The sequence below is a fragment of the Sinohyriopsis cumingii genome, chromosome 4 (assembly GCF_028554795.1).
Source record: "Sinohyriopsis cumingii isolate HCF-2022 chromosome 4, ASM2855479v2, whole genome shotgun sequence".
In the NCBI taxonomy this organism is placed as follows: domain Eukaryota; kingdom Metazoa; phylum Mollusca; class Bivalvia; order Unionida; family Unionidae; genus Sinohyriopsis; species Sinohyriopsis cumingii.
This window is the reverse complement of record NC_142964.1, coordinates 96,983,945-97,005,009: the sequence shown is the minus strand read 5'-3', so window position 1 is coordinate 97,005,009 and position 21,065 is coordinate 96,983,945. Positions and strand designations below refer to the sequence as shown.

General features: G+C 36.9%; 1 protein-coding gene across 1 annotated transcript; it reads right to left on the bottom strand.

Annotated features, from left to right (window-relative positions):
• Positions 1-151: 151 nt before the first annotated feature.
• LOC149801721 (uncharacterized) lies at positions 152-20,575 on the bottom strand. Its single transcript, XM_089956838.1, has 6 exons — positions 20,516-20,575; positions 19,506-19,628; positions 3,291-4,902; positions 2,409-2,593; positions 1,329-1,656; positions 152-613 (listed from the first exon to the last, which is right to left on the bottom strand). Exons 1-6 carry the CDS (start codon positions 20,573-20,575, stop codon positions 564-566), a joined length of 2,358 nt encoding a protein of 785 aa, XP_089812964.1. The 3' UTR covers positions 152-563.
• Between the last annotated feature and the right edge of the window lie 490 nt (positions 20,576-21,065).

The window sequence follows — 21,065 nt, the reverse complement described above, 5'->3', positions numbered from 1 at the left end:
ACAAAACAAAGACTTGTCTGCATATTCATTTCTGCATGTTTCTATATCATTAAAAGAAATGTATGCTCTATTTAAAACAAAAACACTTACATTATTATTACTTACAATATCTTCTTTAATATATGGACCATCGCATGCATAATTTAAACTTTGAAATGGCTGATTAAAGATGAATCTATTATATTATCTACAACATTTTGCACTCTATCATGCAACAACTTTCTACAATTAATGTATTAATTACCAGTGCAAAATTATATTTTCCCTAATACATAAATATTGGAAAATACTATGTACATCCAACAGTGTAGATATTCAAGTAATTCAACAGCAAAATGTAATCATAAACCAGTAATATTTTAAAATGCACATTGTTTTCAAGTATTCATTATGGCTAGTCAAATAATATATGCAGAGTTTGTTTCTTATACAGTTGTAACTAATATAATATGGAATAAAGAAACTCATTAGTACAAGACTGCAAATTATTTTGTGCTTATCCGAGTTTAGCAAATAATAAAACTAAGACAATTGCAGATGTTTGAATCTAATCTAGTTCTGCATCAGTTCTTTTTCTTTTTCCTCGGTTGTTTCTTTATATTTTCTGAAGAAACTGAAAGTAGATTGTTGTATTTGAATGTTATATACAGTATATTCATGTGAATACAAACAAGGCAACACTTTTGAACACTATTTGAACTAATCCAGAAAATGCTGTAAAAATTAATAGGACTTTTATGATTTAATGTAATCTTAAAATGTGAAACATTTTTCACAGTTAATTCTTAAAAACCTTAAAAACACGTCTAATAAACCATCAATCATGCTTTGAAAATTACGAACATACTTTGAACACTGATTAATGTATGCATACACCACTTTATAATGGATAGCCATGGCATTTTCCCACCATTTTAGAGTTTAGATTTAAAACAAAGTATAAATGATATTCCAAGAGTATTTTCAACTGTCCATAAAATAAGAAGAAATACACTGGAATATCACCTAAGTATGTCAAATTATAGACATTTCAGAAGTTATTTACTATAAAAGTTTATGAAACGCTGGTATATACTATTGCCTAATCATTGTATAATAATTGTAACGTAAACACCACTGTTCAACCATTACACTGTCTAGGTTATCATATTCAAACCGCCAGGCTAACACATTTACTCGACTGGACAGTCTCCAAACATTATTTTTGAGATATTGTACAATGACTTAAGTATCTACTTTGTGATAAACATGTCCTTTGGAAACTAATTTTAAAGACACATTAAACTCTTAAGGAATTTAATTTTAGGAGGTGTGAGAACATTAGATACCTTGTGGTGGTTGAGAAGACTTATTAACCAAGGGGGATGCAAACTGTTGTAATAAGCTCTGTAACGCAGAGTCTGTGACGTCCTTTGTTTCCATGGAGGACTCGAAGTTCTCATCCTCTGACCCTTCACTGCTGTGCCTGCGTTCAGGACCCAGACCAAGATCACTTGGGTCCTGTCCTTCTAGCCCCTCCATTGGTTCAGGTGCCTGTACAAAGGTTAGGCCTCTTTTGAAACACTCCTCGAGAAACTCTGACGGGGGCATCGTCTGATTCACAAGAATGCGCCTCCCCCTATCAGCTTCTTTGTCGTACTTCCCATTTTCAAAGTCCTGTTTTAAAAAGTAGTGCATCAGCGAGTGGGTTTTCATATAAGAGAGGAAATGTGATCCAAGCTTTTATTATCTTTTGAAAAGTATGAAAACGTTTTTATGTTCACCTATGATACTGAATAGTTAAGAACTGAATGATTTAATGTCTTGTTACAATATTTTCTCTTATGGGAACATTAACTTTCCAATACTAAACATTGTGGAACATTTTAGGAAAATAAAGTTTAATATGGAAAAAATGTAAGAAGTTCATATTTTCCTAATAACTGCTATGTCTTTCAAGAAGCCGAACAAATTTTATTCCCGTCGCCATTAAATTGCATTTGTTTAATTCTGTGGTGCGATTTGTGATGTTTCTGATGCTGAAGACTTTTACTAAGCTGATATTGTGAAGACACTGAAAGTTTAATTCACTAAATCTGCTCACATGCAATTACACCAAATAGTCAATATTCTTAAAAAAGTTTCTTTAAGGAAGGAATATATACATTTGTATATTGTGTAAAATTAGGGACCATGATAAAAATTAGAAGTTAGCAAATACATTTCTATGCTTGCCAGTTGTGTTCCTTACCCTAAAACCGACATTGTACATAACAGCGAATAACTAATCTTCATGAGTAGCAAATTTGCTACAGGAATGAAAGAAAATGTTCTCAGGCTTAGAAAGGGTTATTGCTAGATTTGACAAGTATCTTCTTTAAGGCAATCAAAATATTTCTTTACATTATAAATCCAGTGTTGATGCTTACCTTGTAGAACTTTTCTGTACTTTTCAGTTCCTTCATATCATTTCTCTTTCGCAAAAGTTGCAGGTGCTCCTCTTTAATATCCGGGTACAGAATATTTCGCTTACTAATACTGCCCATCTTAAAGTGGTGCTTCACGAGTTCATCAAAATAACACTTTGATGTCAGCCAGTACTTCATAGCATATTCTTGACAATAGAAGAAATGTATTTTATAAAATTATAAATTATATTCCATATACTGTCCTATTAGCAGAACTACACTCATGAATCAGGGGAAAAGACGGAGATATTGAAAGTTTCATCAAATGTTTAGTGTCCATCCATCAAAACCTCATTTGAGATCCAGGTGAGTATGTATTTCTTTCGTAATTGCATGTTCAAATGCTTTTGTCTCAGTAAGGCGATACAAATCAATAGTGTCTGGTCCTAAGTAAACATTGGGCAGTATCGTTAACGTAGGGACTTGTTCGTACAATGTCTTTTTGTGTTTATATCCAATCATGGTTGATGCTAAAAGAAACGTTGAGCCACTTCCAATTTAAATTAAGAATAAGATGAAGCCCATGAAGGCATGCTAATTTCCCATATTCATTTTTGGAGCCTTAAATTAAGACCGAAGGATGAGTAAGTAATTTGGCTAACTACAGTTATTCAAGATCCTGTAAGGGTAACGCTATGAAAGTATATGGATATGGATACCGTCTCATGAGTTTCAGCGATAATGGACATGTATCAGTTAAAAGGAAAAAGAAATAAAACGTTATGAGATAAAAACAAAATGAACCAATATGATCGTGCTTTTAAGTGTGCACGAATGTACGATTTACATATTTGCATTCTACATCTGAAAAACTATAACATGTCTAGGAAATAGTATTCTTACCATGACCCTTTTCACGTAACTTTGTGTCTCCGATCAAGTCATACAATTTGGCCACTTGAAAAACGCTTTGGGTCATGAAGGAATGAGGGGGTCTGAGGATCTCTCTGCGCATATCCATAGCCTCCTCTGCATCTCGCAGTGCTTCCGTTAGCAAACCCATCTGGATGTACACATCTGCACGATTCTTTAACTTTTGTGCAAATCCATCCCTCTGATCTAACTTTAGTTCTATGTCTAAGCTCATTCCTTCACTGAATATGGTTACAGCTATATCAAAAAAGCGCTTTCTTTCTTCTTCTGTTGATGCGATGAGCCCCCTTTGGAAGTTAATAAGGGCTCTGCAGTTCAAGAAATTAGGTTTGTCCAAATGATGATCAATTGGCTTGCCATTATCATCCTGGGAGGGTAGTTGTGGATTATCTAGATATGTTGGTTGAAGAAGCATCCTCTCTGCTTCCACGTAATACTTTTCGGCACCATCTAAGTCCTTTTTCTTGTAATATATGTCTCCAATCTCTTTTGTGATCTTGGAAAGTAGGTGTCTGTAGTCTTTTCGAGGTTGAAACCCATTGCAGAAGACTTTCGCCAATTTCAAATGTTCATAACTATCTTTCAATTGAGGAATCTCTTTCCTAGCCAGACTCTGACCTTTGACCACGTGGAAAAGAACATGTACAAGCCTTGCATACATTACCTGATTCTCAAAATTTCGAAAGTAGGGGTAATTATCTTCTAGTGTGTTAAGGCAATCTAAAGCGAACTCTGGTCGATCTTGTGCTACATACACATCCGCTACCTGTACCATCCAAAAGAGAAACATATCCATATTGTCATCTAATTGTGCCCTTTTGGCTTCTGATTGGAAGGACGCGCGCTTTCTGTCGTTACTAAATAAAATGTCTGTCAGTTCACGAATCCTGAGTTTCTGAAGAACGTGTTTTGATGAAACTCTCTCTTTGTATGAAGGTAAGATCCGTGGATCTTTGTACATGTGATGGTAATACTTCATTATGTGCGTTTTGTATTCTTCTACTTTTCTGAGTCCTCTGAAACAGTCTGTACTAAGATACTTTCCTATTTTGTTGATGATGTTTTCCATCTTCACGGCAAAGCTTTTGTATGCCTCATCTAAAGACATTTTAAATGATGTCTGAGGAATCCATTCTATAAGGTACTTGAAGACCAATGGATGTAAAGAAACATTAATTCTTTTCTCCTCTTTATCCATCTCGATGAGGTGATATCGATTAAGTTCATTTAGCTTATCCATAGGTAGACGTTCATGTGTGCCTTTGCGCAGCTTTGTAGATTTCTCCCCCTTACTATACAAAATGCTACATGCATCATGAAATGAAATTGGACTCGTCTGGAATACAGACATGCACACCAACATTTCTTGGAGATCAGACTGCAGCGTGTCAATCGTTTGTTGTAGACACTTCTTGACTCGTAAAGTTTCCGTAACATCCTTTTCATCAAGACGTAACTGCAACACAATTTGTCTGGGGTTGATATTTTCCCTTTTAATTTTACTAGCAATGACAGTTATAGCAAGAGGGGAGCAACCACAGCCATTAACAATATCTCTGCAATCCTTTTCTTCAATTAGCATCTGTAAATACAAACGCAGATGATATTGAATCTTAATATAAAAGAGCCGATGATATGTGTTCGATGGAACAGTATTTTCATCAATAAGAATAAGAAAAAGATACGTTTCTAGAAATTTATGAACAGCATGACACGTAATTTGTTGCAATTAGAGTTATATATACTGTTATAAATGAGTTTCGGAGTAGTAAGAGTTTCACATGTAATTTTTTGGGACGCAGCCTTATTCAAACCATATTATTTGCTGGTTCAGACCATGTGAAATATATTAAGGTTTCGATTAGACTTGAATGTGGCATTTACAACTGTTTAAAATATTATATTTCTCATTATTTCCCAGTCAATATACAGTTTCCTCAATATCGTGAAAAATTACTCGGTCAGAGTTGACAGCATAAAATACACATTGATATGTTATAATGGAGCGACCAGCAAGAACATTTTGTTATGTAAAATTGCCGGATGAAAATCAAAATATATGCAATGAAGAAAAAAGAATCTAGGAAAACGAAATAGAAGTTATAATATTCATGTTCACTGATTAACAGTTTCAACTCGTGAAGATTTACAGTTGCCTTGCGCAATCGGATAACACTGGTCTACACTTTTCGAAGTCGTCTGCTTCAGAGATAAAGTTTGCTATTTATTATGGATTTTGATGCGCTGAATTCAAATAGGACAATTAAAACAACTGATTGGCTTCTGTTTTCAAAATATTTAAATTTTTACATTTTACGTCGATATATATTCACTTGTCCTGTTTATGTAACAATTTGAAACACATCAAAAGGGGTTTATAAATAAAATGTATTATGAAACAAAAGGCAAAAAACTATTATGCGCATATAACTACATAGTTTAGTCCTTATTCAGTGTCTACTCGGCGCTTCTTGGCTTGATTCTTGTATTCAATAAATGGAGCATCTCTTGTCACTGTCCAGCAATAGCCTGCAAGCATTGATGGGCCCTATTTGCCCTGATAGCGCTTCTCCATTGTTGCAATGTCCTGGTGAAATCGCTTGCCGTGCTCGTCGTTCACTGCTCCGCAGTTCGGTGGAAAGAAAATCTACATGAGAGTGCACAAATATATCTTTAGTAACATGTTGCAACCAAGGCTTTCGTATGCCTTGAGAAGGGTTTCCACCAAATCCTTCAAGTTGTATGCCTTGTTGTTTCCGAGAAGATTTGTTGTTACTAAGTGGAAGGCTTTCCATGCCATCATTTCCTTGCCACGCAGTGCACGGTCAAATGTATCATCTTAAAGAAGTTCATGAATCTGAGGACAAACAAAGACATTTCACTTTATCTTAGCTTCACTTAACCGTGGTAATTTTCCACGGAGGTAATTGAAAGCTGCTTGTTTTTTGTCCATGGTCTTGACAAAGTTCTTCATCAGACCCACTCTGATGTGCAAGGGTGGTATCACAATCTTCCTAGATTCATGAAGTGGTGAATGCTGAACACTTTTCCTCCCAGGCTCCATGGACTGTTGAATTGACCAGTCTCTCTTGGTGTAGTGGGAATCTCTTGCACGACTATTCCATACGCAGAGAAAACAATTGTACTTTGTGCAGACCAAGCAAGAGAGCAAGAACCTTCAGATCGCCACAAAGTTGCCACTGATATTAATCATCGTTCATGCATCTCAAAAGTTTTTTTTTTTTAATGTTTGCATAGGTTTCCTTCATACGGACTGCATGACCAAGTGGAATTGATGGCAAAACATTGTCATTATGCAGCAAAACACATTTAAGACGCGTCTTCGATGAATCAAATGTACAGTATCCACTCATCTGGATCATGAACGATGTTGAGGGCTGCCATCACACCATCAGTTTTGTTGCAGTCTACAAGATCACCTTCCATGAAGAAGAATTGGACAAGATTCTTTTGACGGGCACGGAACATGGAAATCCTAACATCACCTGCCAGGAGATTCCACTGATGTAGTCTCGATCCCAACAGCTCTGCCTTACTCTTGGATAGTTCCAAATCCATGACAAGATCATTCAGTTCACATTGTGTTATGAGGTGTGGTTCAGAGGAGGAGGTTGGGAGAAAATACGGGTCATGTGACATTAATGGTTCAGGACTAGACGTTTCATCCTATTCTTCCTCATCTGACTCAAGTGAGAATTATTCTGGTACATCATGAACCAGCAGTATTTCTCCGTGGGGTACTGGGCGTATAGCGGATGGAATGTATCGATAATGCACAGCCCACGTTTTCTTCTTTGACACACTTTTCCTAGCCGGAGGCACCATGCAGAAGTAACAATTGCTGATGTGATATATTGGCTCTCTCCAAATCATTGGCACTGCAAAAGGCATATATTTCTTTTTCCTGTTCAACCACTGCCGAAGAATTGTTGCACAAGTGTTGCAGCGTATGTGTGAGACCTACCTCTTTTCCTGATCTCCACTTTTGCAGCCAAACTAAAGGTGTAAAGGTGATAGGCTTTCTTAACCATAGTGGTTATAATTCGCTTTAGTGATGCAAAAGTCACTTCACCACAAACACAGCAGAAGTTATCTGCATTGTTCACACAAGTGCGAGACATCTCTGTCACTTTGGCTAAACAGAAATGTGTCCCTTTCCAAAATCAAACACTGACAAATAAAAGAGCACGAAACTATTATTTCTAGAGCTAATATAGGGCAATTTGTTCAGCAGAGCGATGCAAGCTTAGTTATGATTGCATCATCCATGACGTGTAGGGATAACATGATGCAATTAATATCATGTATGACGCAATACCAGCTTCAAATTGCATCATTCATTGTTTTGCCTTAAAAGCAAGTACTGTCCAAACCCAGTGATATATTTATTCATAGATCTAGTCAAAGATGAATTTTAGTCATTTCTGGTTTAAATTGAGATCCCTTCCCTTTATAACTCACCTATCCTCCGCCATTCCCAACTCCCTGGGACGTATATACTGACCCAGTATCATATCTTTAAAACTGGAGCCAATCAAAAATTGTAAGCATAATTTTCGTTCTCTGTGACCCAGAATAGTAAAGTTTGACAACATTTATTTCGGAAGAATTTTGGCTGTACACCAGTGTAACGAGGGCACTGCCCTCGAAAATATTACAGTATATAACCAGAAAATGACTACTAGACGTATGCTTAATACTTATAAATTCAACTACTTTGTACGGTTTGACAAATAAATGGAAACTGTGAGATGTTATAGTTGCAAAAAGAAGATAGCAGAAATTTAGAAAAAAATTGTATGGTTAATATCATTCGTTCCATTATTCCAAAATATGTTATCACTAATAAGGTTAAAGCATTGACTGAACTTAAGCGAAACAAGATTCAGTCTTAACTATTTTCATGCATACTTAATCCAATTACGCGCCATCGAATATACAGTAGTTATTTACCTGTGCATAATCTCCATGCTAACAAATTAATGTTTTGTGACATTTCTGTGTCGCTTATTCATGCATTTATATTTTTACCAATAGTGCAATATGCCCTTTTGTACTGTACTTGCATGAGTAAGGCTTGCTGGCGAGAAACGAAATAGTTTAATGGTTGTTGGAATCAATTTATACATTTTATTAAAACAATGAAAAGTAATCCACTGTCGTCTATCTGTGATAATGTAGATTATAAAGTATTATTGCACTAGTTAAAACTATCCAATACTACGTCTATTTCACGAATAGCGTATAAAGAACTTCAGTACAGTCGATGTGCCGTATTGAAGTTTTCTCTCGATGAATAATGTTGCAGACAATATTCTGTGATCATATCCACATCAGTTTACCTAGATAAAACGTTGAACGGACTCGAGTTCAATCGATAGGATGCGCTGAATAGAGCATCGCAGAATAAAATCTTTATTACGACAATTAAATCATGGGTAGCACACAAACAGCATGGGGTTTAATAATCATGCACTGTCTTAATTACGTGGCCAAGAATAGGTAAGAACAGGCGTCATTTGATTGACAGGGCTTTGAGTTTGCTAGTATGTGTGGTTTACTATCATGATGAATCATAATTACCAGTTTGTCTTTAAAAGCCACAACAGCGTTCTCCACAAGGAATACCGAAGCGGCCCCGGTTTGCTATTCTGTCACGGTTTAGAGGTCGCTTAAGTGCAACGTGCTCGTGCAGACGCTTTTAATTTTCCCCCATTAGCTTACACAACAAATCTGTTAAATAAACCGTCCAAAAGTGCTACATATTCACACACATTTAACCAGCAATTTTAATTGTTTTTCTCACTCATGTTGTTGTTGGGTTTAGCGCCAATTTTCAGCACACGATAGGCTATACATGTCGGCCAGTATTAATAGTGGAGGAAGAACCCGAGAAAATCCCGGAAAGAACCACCGACCTTTTTAAATACCCACATTAGCCGAATCCGAGAATCGAACCCACGCAGACAGAGGTGAGATGGCAGTAATCCGTAACGGAGAGCGCTTTAGACCACTCGGCCACTCGGGGCCCATAAACCACTCATGTAGCCGTTAACAAACAACAAAAACAGCATCAATTTGAGTCAAAATCCGTAAGTAGGTGCTGCCCTATACATTTTTATTTAATGTTCATCCAGAAAGCATTTCTTCAAGAATTGACAACTGGTTTGCTATTGGAATGTATTTCATTATAAATTAAGTCCGGACAGTAGGAATACTTTAGGTCTTGTTTACCGTATCCGATTTTCACAAAATTGACGAGAGTTTTATTTTAATAATTACCTCTACACGCTAACCAACAGTATTTCTATTTATTTCATTGCCACTTACCGTGTTTAATATCTTGTACGCAATATGGTTAGTCTTGTATGATATTGTCGAATTTTAGAGTTTTAAAAATGTAGTGGAAATCACTACCAAACTCTATTACGTTATCCCTCTTTGTTGTAATTGTTTCCTTATTTTCTCATTACAGTTTTTGTACAATAGCCGCCTCAGTACAATTAACAGGTGGATAGATTTGTTATTAGCTTGTAGTCTCTTTAATATGACTTTTACTTTTCGTTTTCCTTTAGGATTTCAAATTGTTTCAAAGTCAATATACCATGAACAATTTATGCTTTATTGTTTATCTGCATCATTCATATTACATCTGTCACATTCACGATCTGTAAACACAAAATATAATTCATCCATATATTTAAAAAGTATATAGATTTATTTGGTCATTCTGAATGTTTTTGTGAGCATCAGCCACGTAGATGTATATTTTGTTCGCATCTACATTATATTTCCTATATATCTACAGGCGTAAGCCTTGCTGAACATTAGCTAATTTACCATTGCTACTAGTCAATGAATCGCTTCTTTTCTAATACTTTTTGCATTATCTTTTAGCTTTCTCAATATATTATTTATAATATCTTGTTCTACTTTCTTTGTTCTACAAGTTGAATCAGGTGTCTGCAAATATGTTCCTGCTCTAAATATTTTGCAGTCATTCAGCTTAAAAGGACCATGACTATCAGAAGAAGTGATTGTTGGTAACAAACATCTTTCCTAAATTGTTATCATTAACCGTATCCTTACATTAATACTACCTTTTACCATATTTAAATTTTATTAATCAGTTCTCAGTCTACATATTAGTTTAAATCTGTTTTAGATTATCCAATTAAAATAGCAAGTTTATATTTTAGCGCTGTCAGTCTTATCCTTTAATATTTGATTTTGCTGTTTAAAGCAGTAATAGCTAAACGTACATCATTTTAATATTTCTTTGTTTTCTTTGGTTCAGAGTGACTTGATGGTGTTGTATTCTATAGTTTATAGTATCTCCACTCTTAGTATAAATCAATCAGATCACTGGTTTATGTTATTATTGTTGTATCCAGCAATATGTTCCGTCTTATTTACAATATTACACCGTAATAAAAATATACCATCATCATTAAGAGCACATTCTAGTCTAACTGTTGAACATATTACTGATTATATAAAATAGTCTAGATTTATGTCGGTTGTATCAACACGTTTTTCATCAGGTAATGGCAGTGCACATTCAAACCGTTTTCCTATCGCAAAGTAAACACAAAGCCTATACGCAAATTTTTCTAAATATGCTACACTTTGAGCTGTTAATGCAAATAAGATAGTCCACACACAGCGTCTACAATCCACACTGCAAAGATTAATTGATTGTGTCAGGATTTGTTATCACATTATGCTGTATATCTGTCAAAAAGTCATCTCAGTTAAATTTAACGTGTTAAAATGTGCAATGGTTTGCACGTGAAATAATTGTTTGTGTCGAGGAACATTTTATCTCCTTAAATATCTGTGAAATGTCTGGGCAAAATAAATCATATTTTCCTAGTAAAGTAAGTTTCTTTGAGAATATTTACCCAATCATGATATCTTAGGTGAACTGTAACTATCACGAAAATCCAGCCCTCCTATATACTATTTTAGCTAAAGGGAGCTAAAAGTTGTCTGTCGAAATATGTGGCGGTCGGGCATATTGATTTCCCCTTAGGTACAAGACTTGGCGACATGGCAACAAAACCTCTCAGATACTACCGGAGCGGAAGGCATGTTTTCTATGGATGTAACTACGGGGAATGTGTATGTGTATTATGAATGGGTAAGTATTATCGAAGAAACATATTTTACTACGAAAAATTGTTTTCTTTTTAAATACGTTACCCATTCATAATACCTTAGGAAAATAGATAAGAGGTAGAGGGAGGTACATCCCCTTACCCCTGAGATATCATCTTCGGTCCAACCGCTCGATTGGCCTAGTGGTTAGAGCGTCCGCCTCTGATGAGAGAGGTCGTGGGTTCGATCCCCGGCCGAGTCATACCAAAGACTTGCAAAAATGGTACTAACAGCTGCCTCACTTGGCGCTCAGCATTAAGAGGTTAGTGTTAGGACTGGTCGGCCTGTCGACAGGATAATGTGACTGGATGGGACATCATGCTACATGTCTGGGGCATGATGCCCCCGCGCTAGACATCACTATAAACTGCCACATTGCAGACATCGTAGCGAAATGACTAGAAAATTGTTAAAGCTACGTTAAAAATCCAAATCACACAGATACACATCTTCGGTCGTCTATGTTATAAGAGACATCTTCTAGGTAATCCGACACCTTTCGGGGCGCGGTTTCAAATCGGGAAAGGTTTTCCCCGCAAATCCAGCGGAAGTCGTGAAGCCTCCTCTTAAGAAGCTGTCCGTCAACCTCAAAGAGTGATATAGGTCCTACGTGATTGAATTGGGCCCTTTGGGATGACAGATCTCGGATATAAAAGCTAGAGAATGTGGACTCAGTTCTTAATCACACAGGACGAATGCTGGGCTGGTGGCAACCGATCTAACCTCGTGAGCCGAAATGCATAATAAGTTCATGTGAGCTGGGGTTATTTCTCTGTCTGCAGAGCTAATACCCCAACTAATTCAGGACGAGATAGTTCGTGTTGATATATCATCCTGTCCTGTTTTGAGAAGAAAAAAGAGGCGTGGTCTCTTGACACAATGGCTCTGTGTATTAAGGTACCACTTCAAAGCCCTAACTGGGTCTTGTATGTGGTCTTCAGATGATGTGTCCAGATGAGACAGTGGTTTCATAAGAAAATCTTATTACCGTGGAAGGAAGCCGGTTGTTGGCGCTGTAAAAGGATGACTTTATGAGTAAGATTGACCCGTCTTTTCGGAACTGCATGTGATTCGGGTCTGCTGATAGGGCATGTATTTCGCAAATATTGTCTGCAGTCACTAACGCCATGATGAAGCAGATCTCCTGTATAAATGTTGCGCCAGAGATACTCTTGAATTTGCTACAAAATGCGTCTTATTCAGCCAGGTTAATATCCAAGATAAGATCCACTTGGCCACAGGGTAAACCTTTCAGTCTCGTGTATTTAAAGTTGGCGAGTAGGTCGGATATGTTCTTGCTTTGTCCGATATCCAATCTTCCATGATCACGAAAGATGTCAGAGATCGTGGAGCGGTAACGTTCTATCATACTCGGTGATAATTTTGTCTCTTCAAAGAACCAGAGAAGGAAATTAGCTATCTGCGACCCACATGCCTGGGAAGACAGGATATGTTCGCTTCTGCACCACTGAAAGAGAATGTGCCATTTGCCTTCGTATGCTTTCAGAGTGGAAGGCCTTTGTGCCTGAGGGATTCTCTCCATGACTGGTTGCGGAAATTGTTTAATTCTAAGGGCTTGTTTAATATGATCCGAGGTGCAGGTTAGTAATTCTGGGTAGAGACGAAACAACTTTCCTCGTAGTTTGAGTAGATGAAGGAAAATCCGAATTTTCCTGGGAGTTGCATGTGAATTTGTTGTTGACAACACACCTTAGAAAGTCCCGGACAAGGACGCAAATGTTTGTGGACTTGGTTTCTTTTGAAATAAGTCACTACTGTAAAGTTGTCGGACAGAATGATAGCTCTTTTCCCATTTAGTCATTCCTGCCACCAGGCTTGCACAATTGCCTACATCTCCAGAATATTGATATGCATATGGCGTTCCTGGTGAAGCTATGCACCTCTGTTTTCTCTAAAGGATGGTGCATCAAATATGTGCAAATGGGGAGAGGTTGGTTCAGCGGGCAAACGCTTGGTTGGGACAGAATAATTATCTGCACTGGGCACATAAAATGGTCACCTAGGACAAAAAAGTCCGCTGCCGCTTTGAGTAAGTCTAGTAGGCGAAGGAACTCCCGTGTGGATAGAATTTTCCTCTAAAGTAATGAAACCAACATGGTTCGGACCTTCAGTGTCCGATCTTGGGGAGATGAACATAGTTGCATGTGTGCTACACTCCAAACATATGTGAACAAATTGCTGAGATGGTACTAGGTCGTAGTTTTCCTTGTTGTCCATGCTGGCAAGCAGTGTAACAAGAGTTAACATGTCGTGTTTAAATAAAACTCACGTGACGTTTCTGCAGGATGTCGTCCAGATGTTGCCACAGTAGAAAAGTTCCGGACATTACTCGATTCATCATACGAGTGAAGACAAAGTGGCAGAGGTTGAGTCCCAACGAAAGCACTCTGAATTGGTATCCTGGAAGCTTTGTGAGTAGGGACATAAATTAATCCGACGTGTAAGTCAACAATGATGGCGAGGTCTCCCTCTTGAACGGCATTCCAAAATGCACCTTGGTGTTTCCAATGAGAACCAAGGGGTGTGAATTAATGATTAAGGACTCTTAGGTCGATGACCGGAGACAGAGTGCCGTTGCCTTTGGGACCTAAACGAAAGTCTGGAATAAAACCCCAAAGAAACGTTGGAACGAACGATATGATTCTCTTAGTGCTTTATCGGCCTTGGGTTGCGAGAACTGTAGGCATTACTGAATGGAGCTTGGATAGGACGGTTTCCAGAGGTTTGTATCCTATGCGTGGTCCTTGGGCCCTTTTGCTGATTTCCTGTACTATTCATGTATCAATGTTGTGGTTGCAAGAGAGGGAAATTGATCCCCTTCGTGGCCTTTTGCAGACTTTTTCAATCTAGCCTTTAAAGGATGGTTAGAGAATAAATGATGTTTTCTTAGCTTTCCCTTATAATGGTCCGTCAGGAAAGTGAAGACAGAGCACCGAGTAGCGTTCCGCTAAATGTAAATTTATAGCTGTGATACGGAACTGGCCCAAATATGATCAGCAGCTCTGTTCAGTAATCGGGAGATTCTTGAGATCGGCACCAATGCATGCCCAGATGTGTTTAAAACAATATCACTATTGACTTCTGGAGTGTCCAAATGAAATATTAGTATATGGCCAAGGTTGAACCGACGCCGATCTGATGATAAAGGCAGGCAGGAATGTTCAGAACTCTCCCAGACTGTTGAAGTAATGTAAGTTGGACTATTCCATTTCGTCATAAGATCAAGAAGATGCTGGAGCTCTAGTCCAGGCTGATAAAGTGGGAGGAGGAGGCCAGAAATTCGCGGGTGAAAGGCTGAAAATGTCATCAATGGAGGTTCGGAAGGCTGAATCTTCCCGTGACATCATATATTCTAGAAGTGATGACATTACTTGAGAAAAAACACCATTTTCTGGTCGCATGAGGTGAAGCTAAGGTATCCTGTAATGCATGAGACTTAGCTAGTGAAGAGTGATGCTGTCTGCTACTCACTAAGCTCGTAGAACGACCTGAATTAGTAACCGTGGCTTCGAGACAGTCGCTGAGTAACGAATCTCTTCTCATGGCAGAGTGTAGGGAGTGTAGAGACATTGCAAAGCCACATCTGTTGAAGCGTGAGGAACTGCTTTGGCATCTCTCGGAATGAGCGTCTCGAGGTGGTATGTGGTTCGATTAGTCGCTGCAAATATTTGCATAATTCGCATGTGTTGTGCAAATACATCGTGTGCGCAGAGCTATACCAAATGATGATTACCCGGATAATGGTGATAGCTGACGAGCTCAATTACAATACTACATGTAGGGAAGGTCAATGACGGCATGTACAGGTATAACCATTGAAGGATGACGTTCCAAGACTGAGGATGCCGTGGTAAAGGAAACTGATCTGTATGTGTTAGAAATGATGAAATTATATACATTTATAAAGAGTTTCTTAAGGGGAAAAAAGACATGCACGCTTTTCTTTATTAAGTCGAACCTATTTTGTAAAGTCACATAGGCTACCCTTGCGAGTGACTAAGTGCTCTTTAAATATGATGGAATGCTCATGCAGAAAATATCACTTAGGTTTCGCCTATAGAACTATGCATGAACAAGATTCGACTGAGCAAACCCCGTATAGAAAGCTTACTTATACTTGTTCGACCAGAACGGAAGCAATACTGAAATGTACACAAGTGTTTCTATTACATACAAACACCTTTACATAAAAGGGAATTAAGGCACCGTTATAGATCCGTACAAAGTAGATGCGACATATCCATTTTAAGGTATGACTTATTGGGAAAAAGGCCCAAAGACTGCTTGTACAAGTAAAATCAATGAAATTGGCGCCCGAATGCTGCGAATGCCTTGGAATAGAAACTCGCCGATATGTAACTGTTCGTAATGGAATTACACATATATTAGAAATGATTTATAAGCGTTAGAGGCTTGCGTGTACATAACATAATTATTGCCTGAACTTAATGTTCAGTATTGTTATGTGTGACGACGATAAAAATGGTTGGCAAATTGTAAAGGCAGACCATTGTCTGCATAGAAAGAGAAAAAGTTGGAAATATAAATCGAGTATACAAACTTTAGACGTGAGACCACCCCAGCTTGTAGTAGTATATCTTCCACGTATATTCTGGCTTTTGCGAGGTCTCCTGTAACAAGAGTAAGCTTCTTGGCCCGAGCAGAAGTAGTAGCTGATAGGTTCTCAGACTTTGATGCGAATTCTTATACATGAGGAGAGATCACTCTGCCCGACCGCCACATAAGTCGGCAGGCAACATTTAGTTCCCTTTAGCTAAAGGTAGTATCTGGGAGGGCTGGATTTGTGAGGTAGTAGTAGTTCTCCTAAGGTATTATGATTCGGTAACGTACTTAGGGAAGAAATATTAAAATAAGTTGCAGGGAGAAATAAGGTGTACTGCTAAGTACTTGCTTACATACGAAATCGAATATTGTTATATGTCTGCTATATCATAAACTATAAACTATAAAAATTTAAGTTCATTTTTCTGTTGTTTACTTGCTTATTTTCCTCTTGTAATGTTTGCATAATTATTCTTAGATTTCATTTGTATTTATTAGATATATTCATTTTTGCGATTAAATTTTATGTTCCCCGAGTTCTTTTCTCCAAACCTTTGGTGTAATTTTTGTTTTGCAATATGTGTCCAAACATATATATTGTATAGTCATACAACACTTACACTTATATCTTTCATCATCAATGATTTCCTACATGTAATAGTAACCATCGAAAATACTCCCCCATGGCTATAATGAATATATGAACAATGCTGACATCTGTGCTACCTATTCCACGAAATTTATTTTCTGTCCAAATGTACAAAAGTTACAATGAAGTAGCAGATATGATAAGTAGTAAACTGGTTCATAATTACTACTTATTTTCTGCTGATATACTTTCATATTTACAAGGGCAAACCGTTTTGTAATAACGTAGCCTTTCGAAGTTAAAAGTGGGCGTATGTAAAGCTTCAGGAAAGGAAAGATAAACCAGCAATCTTACTACTGACAACATTGTATCCTGAGTCATTGACAAGTAAACATGTCTTCTGCTATTGTGAAAGCAGTTTTGTATGAAGGATGAAACTGGAGAGGCGGCATGTCATTCACAAACCAGAGTGTTTACACACTACATTTATCAGTTCAAATGGAGCGTTAAGTTATCTTATGATTGGTCAGTAAATTCAGAATAATTAAATACTTTAATCATATGAATAAAAGAATCCATTACTAAATTACTCGTAACTAAATGCTTTATGCATGTACACATCGGCAAATAAATGCATTCTCCAAAGGAGCGAAACAAACAAGAGAGAGAAAGAGAAATCTGTGCAAGATAACCCGTAAATGTATCAAGCCCAGGCTGGAACTGAATGAGGTTGAGATCGCACGAGGAATAAATACACCCCCCCCCCCGAAATTATATACAAATAATACTATCATACAGGTTAGAGAATTTTTAATTCGTACTCTACGGAGATTCGAACCCAGGTCCGCGTTTAAACGGCACCCATCGTAATGGTGACGTGTGCTTAATCATGAGGGAATATGGGCTCGTGTGTGCAGGCAAGGCGATGTGTGCCATTTACCCGCGGACCTGGGTTCGAATCTCCGTAGAGTACGAATTTGAAATTCTCTAACCTGTATGATAGTATTATTTGTATTAAAATATTAATTCTGCCTACTATTATCAAACATTCTTCTATAGGAATCCAGGGATAGCACTTTCTGTTCTGTCTGGTGTATATTTAAAATTCTATATAATTAATTATATATACCTTGATTTCTTTTATAGGAATCCGGAATGACTGTGTAGATACATGAGAATTAATTACTGGGCCGTCAAGCGAGTGTGCCTGCTACACACAAGTGCACATAACACCGAATGAGTAACATCATTTTTTGGTGATGTGTGCGTAGTCGTGCGTGAATATGGGCTGGTGTGTGCAGGCAAGGCGATGGGTGCCGTTTATGCGCGGACCTGGGTTCGAGTCTCCGTAGAGTACGAATTAAAAATTCTCTAACCTGTATGATAGTATTTTTGTATTAAAATATTAATTCTGCCTTCTATTAATAAGCATTCTTCTGTAGGAATCCAGGGATAGCACTTTCCGTTCTGTCTGGTGTATATTTATAATTCTCTATAATTCATTCTATGAACTTTGATTTCTTTCATAGTAATCCGGAATGACTGTGTAGATACATGATAATTAAATACTGGATCGTCATGCGAGTGTCTGCTACACACGAGTGCATATAACACCGATTTAGTAACATCATATTATGGTGATGTGTGCTTAGCCGTGAGGGGATGTGGGCTGGTGTGTGCAAGCAAGGCGATGGGTGGCGTTTATCCGTGGATCTGGGTTCGAATCTCCGTCGAGTACAAATTAAAAATCCTTTAACCTGTATGATAGTATTTTTTGCATTAAAATAGTAATTCTGCCTACTATTATTAAGTATTCTTCTATAGGAATCAAGGGATAATTCTGTCTGGTGTATATTTATAATTCTCTCTCTCTCTCTCTCTCTCTCTCTCTCTCTCTCTATATATATATATATATATATATATATATATATATATATATATATATATATATATATATATATATATATATATATATATAATGCGCTTCTTGAAAAGAAATCCACATGCTGACAACCATTAATTACTCTAGTTCAGAAGGGTGACCATGCAAGATTTTGAAGAAAAATATCTGCGTTGTTTAGTAGCCATATAAATTGTGAAAACATGAGCAAGGCTTTTGAGAGGCATGTGATATATCCAATTAAAATATATTTACCAAGCAGGATAATTTGTTATCATAAGGAATTAAAAATTAAGAAAAAGGCATAGAAAGAACAGTGATATCACCAACATTTCCAGGGAAATCTAAAATAATAGCCACAGCAAACCGACTAAATGAATAGACTGTAATTTCCAGTAAGATCTGGAAATGTGATTCTTTTCCTTCAGTGAATTAAAGTTGTACTTTCATGTTAAGTTATTTCCCTGAGCATGTTTAAAGCGTGTCAGAATTTCCCCATGACATAATCAACATCCCATGTGACATTCAGTCCATATTACTATTTCGATGCATTAAATGAGGCCTTAAAATGAGGGTGAATATATACACCGTTGGACAGATACAAGGCACAAGTGTTAGATGACACGAAAATCAGAAACAGCCATTTCTAGGCCATGTTGTTTATCTCCTGATGGATGATATGGACTAATCCAGACCTCTATGTGTCATTTAGAAGGATACTAAGCTATTTATTTTTAATTGGTACGAAGGTGTAGAAAGTGGCATTAAAACAAAGAATAAAAAACACCAACCAAACAGGTCATGTTATGCTAAAGTGCTTGCTTCCACTTGCTTCAGATGAAAGACCTTAATTCAGAAAACAGAACATGGTCTTTCTGTGTACATATATAAGATGAGATTGATGTCCAGGACTTGTCAGATGACATATTACCGTTTTGATATTCTGTTTCAGAAGGTCCATGGCATCTGCTTCAGACATTGGCCCAAGCTCAACCTCCTTTAGATTCAAATCTTTCTTTGAAAGTTTTTGTCTTGTGGTTAGTAATAGTTTTACCTTAAAAGAAAAAGTATCAAATATTAGAAGACAGAAGTTGCAGAGTTTAAATGAGCAATAAAATTCTTCACTCTGTTACTGTTCTCCTTTATGATAGATAATTGTTTCTTTCCCGATTCTTTCTCAATAAGACTAACACATAGGTGGCCAGAAACATATGTAACATTAGAGAAATATAATTATTTTATTGTCGATGGATTGGCATAATCTCTAAATGGAATTAACTATACATTCAAGACTAGAACCCTGGTCCACTGCATCCTAGTCAAGACACATATGACAAACCCAAAGCAACTGGATCATCCAAGCTGGCATGGACGTTGCCTCATGAGCATACACGTATATTCATACTTACCATACCTCTCAGCTGTCACAGATCAATCAAATTTCACAAAAATGTCTTTATTTTGTCTGAGAATAAACCATTAGGTCCATCATTCACAGAGAAAAACCTCTAGAGTCATCTAAAACATTTACCGTGGAATTCTTTAAGAGACATTAACTCAATCACCAAGCAACCATTGACAAAGTCGGCTACGTGTAGCTATAAGACTTTATTTCTTTTTAATGAAAAAATGAACAAACAGGCAAGTTACTCAAAATGTACGGATTTTCGAGTTGAAGATTTTGATCTTGATGCCCTTCAATTCAAATAAATCATTTCTGTGGATTGTTTAATTTACAGACCTAAATATCCAATAGCTATTTTCATTGTTATGTTTTGTATTGTTTGTTTGCTTTCAAATTATTCCTTTCCATCTTTATAAAAAGATCAGCGTAGTTATCAAAAGCGATGTAATGCAAGATAGAAATAAAAGAAGAGTTGCATATTTCGAATGATTTACCATCACATTCATACTTTCAAAATGCAAAACAAGACATTTTACCTTGCACAGATTGTCAGTTTGCTCCATTTTCCATGTGAGTGTTTCCAGGAAATTATACATTTCTAAACTACTGTCCTCGTTCTGGAGAATTGCATCTACATCGTCAATAAACCAGAGAGTTGCTATAATAATGATAATAATAATAATAATAGGAGCGACAATAAGGAAACAGATTTTGTTGACGATGGTTGCAAAGCTTGAAACATGCAATTAGCCCTAAGAAATGTGAGGACCTCAAGCACATTTTATGGGGAATATACACCTTTACCCCAACATATCTGGTTGTATATCACGTTGTTATGAAGGGCAAGATCTTTATCATAAACAACAATGTATTGTAATCTATATTTATATAGATACCACCCATCCACGCAGACACACACACACACACACACACACACACACACACACATATATATATATATATGTATGTATGTATGTGTGTGTGTATGTGTGTGTGTGTGTGTGTGTATATATATATATATATATATATATATATATATATATATATATATACATAAATATATATACAATTACTCATACAGACAGA

Coding starts and splice junctions, on each gene's coding strand:
- LOC149801721 (XM_089956838.1), bottom strand. CDS start 20,575: ATGTATAATTTCCTGGAAACACTCACATGGAAAATGGAGCAAACTGAC. Junction 19,629..20,515: donor AAACTGACAATCTGTGCAAG/GTAAAATGTCTT, acceptor TTTTCTTTTAAG/GTAAAACTATTACTAACCAC. Junction 4,903..19,505: donor TGAAACAGAATATCAAAACG/GTAATATGTCAT, acceptor TTGTATTTACAG/ATGCTAATTGAAGAAAAGGA.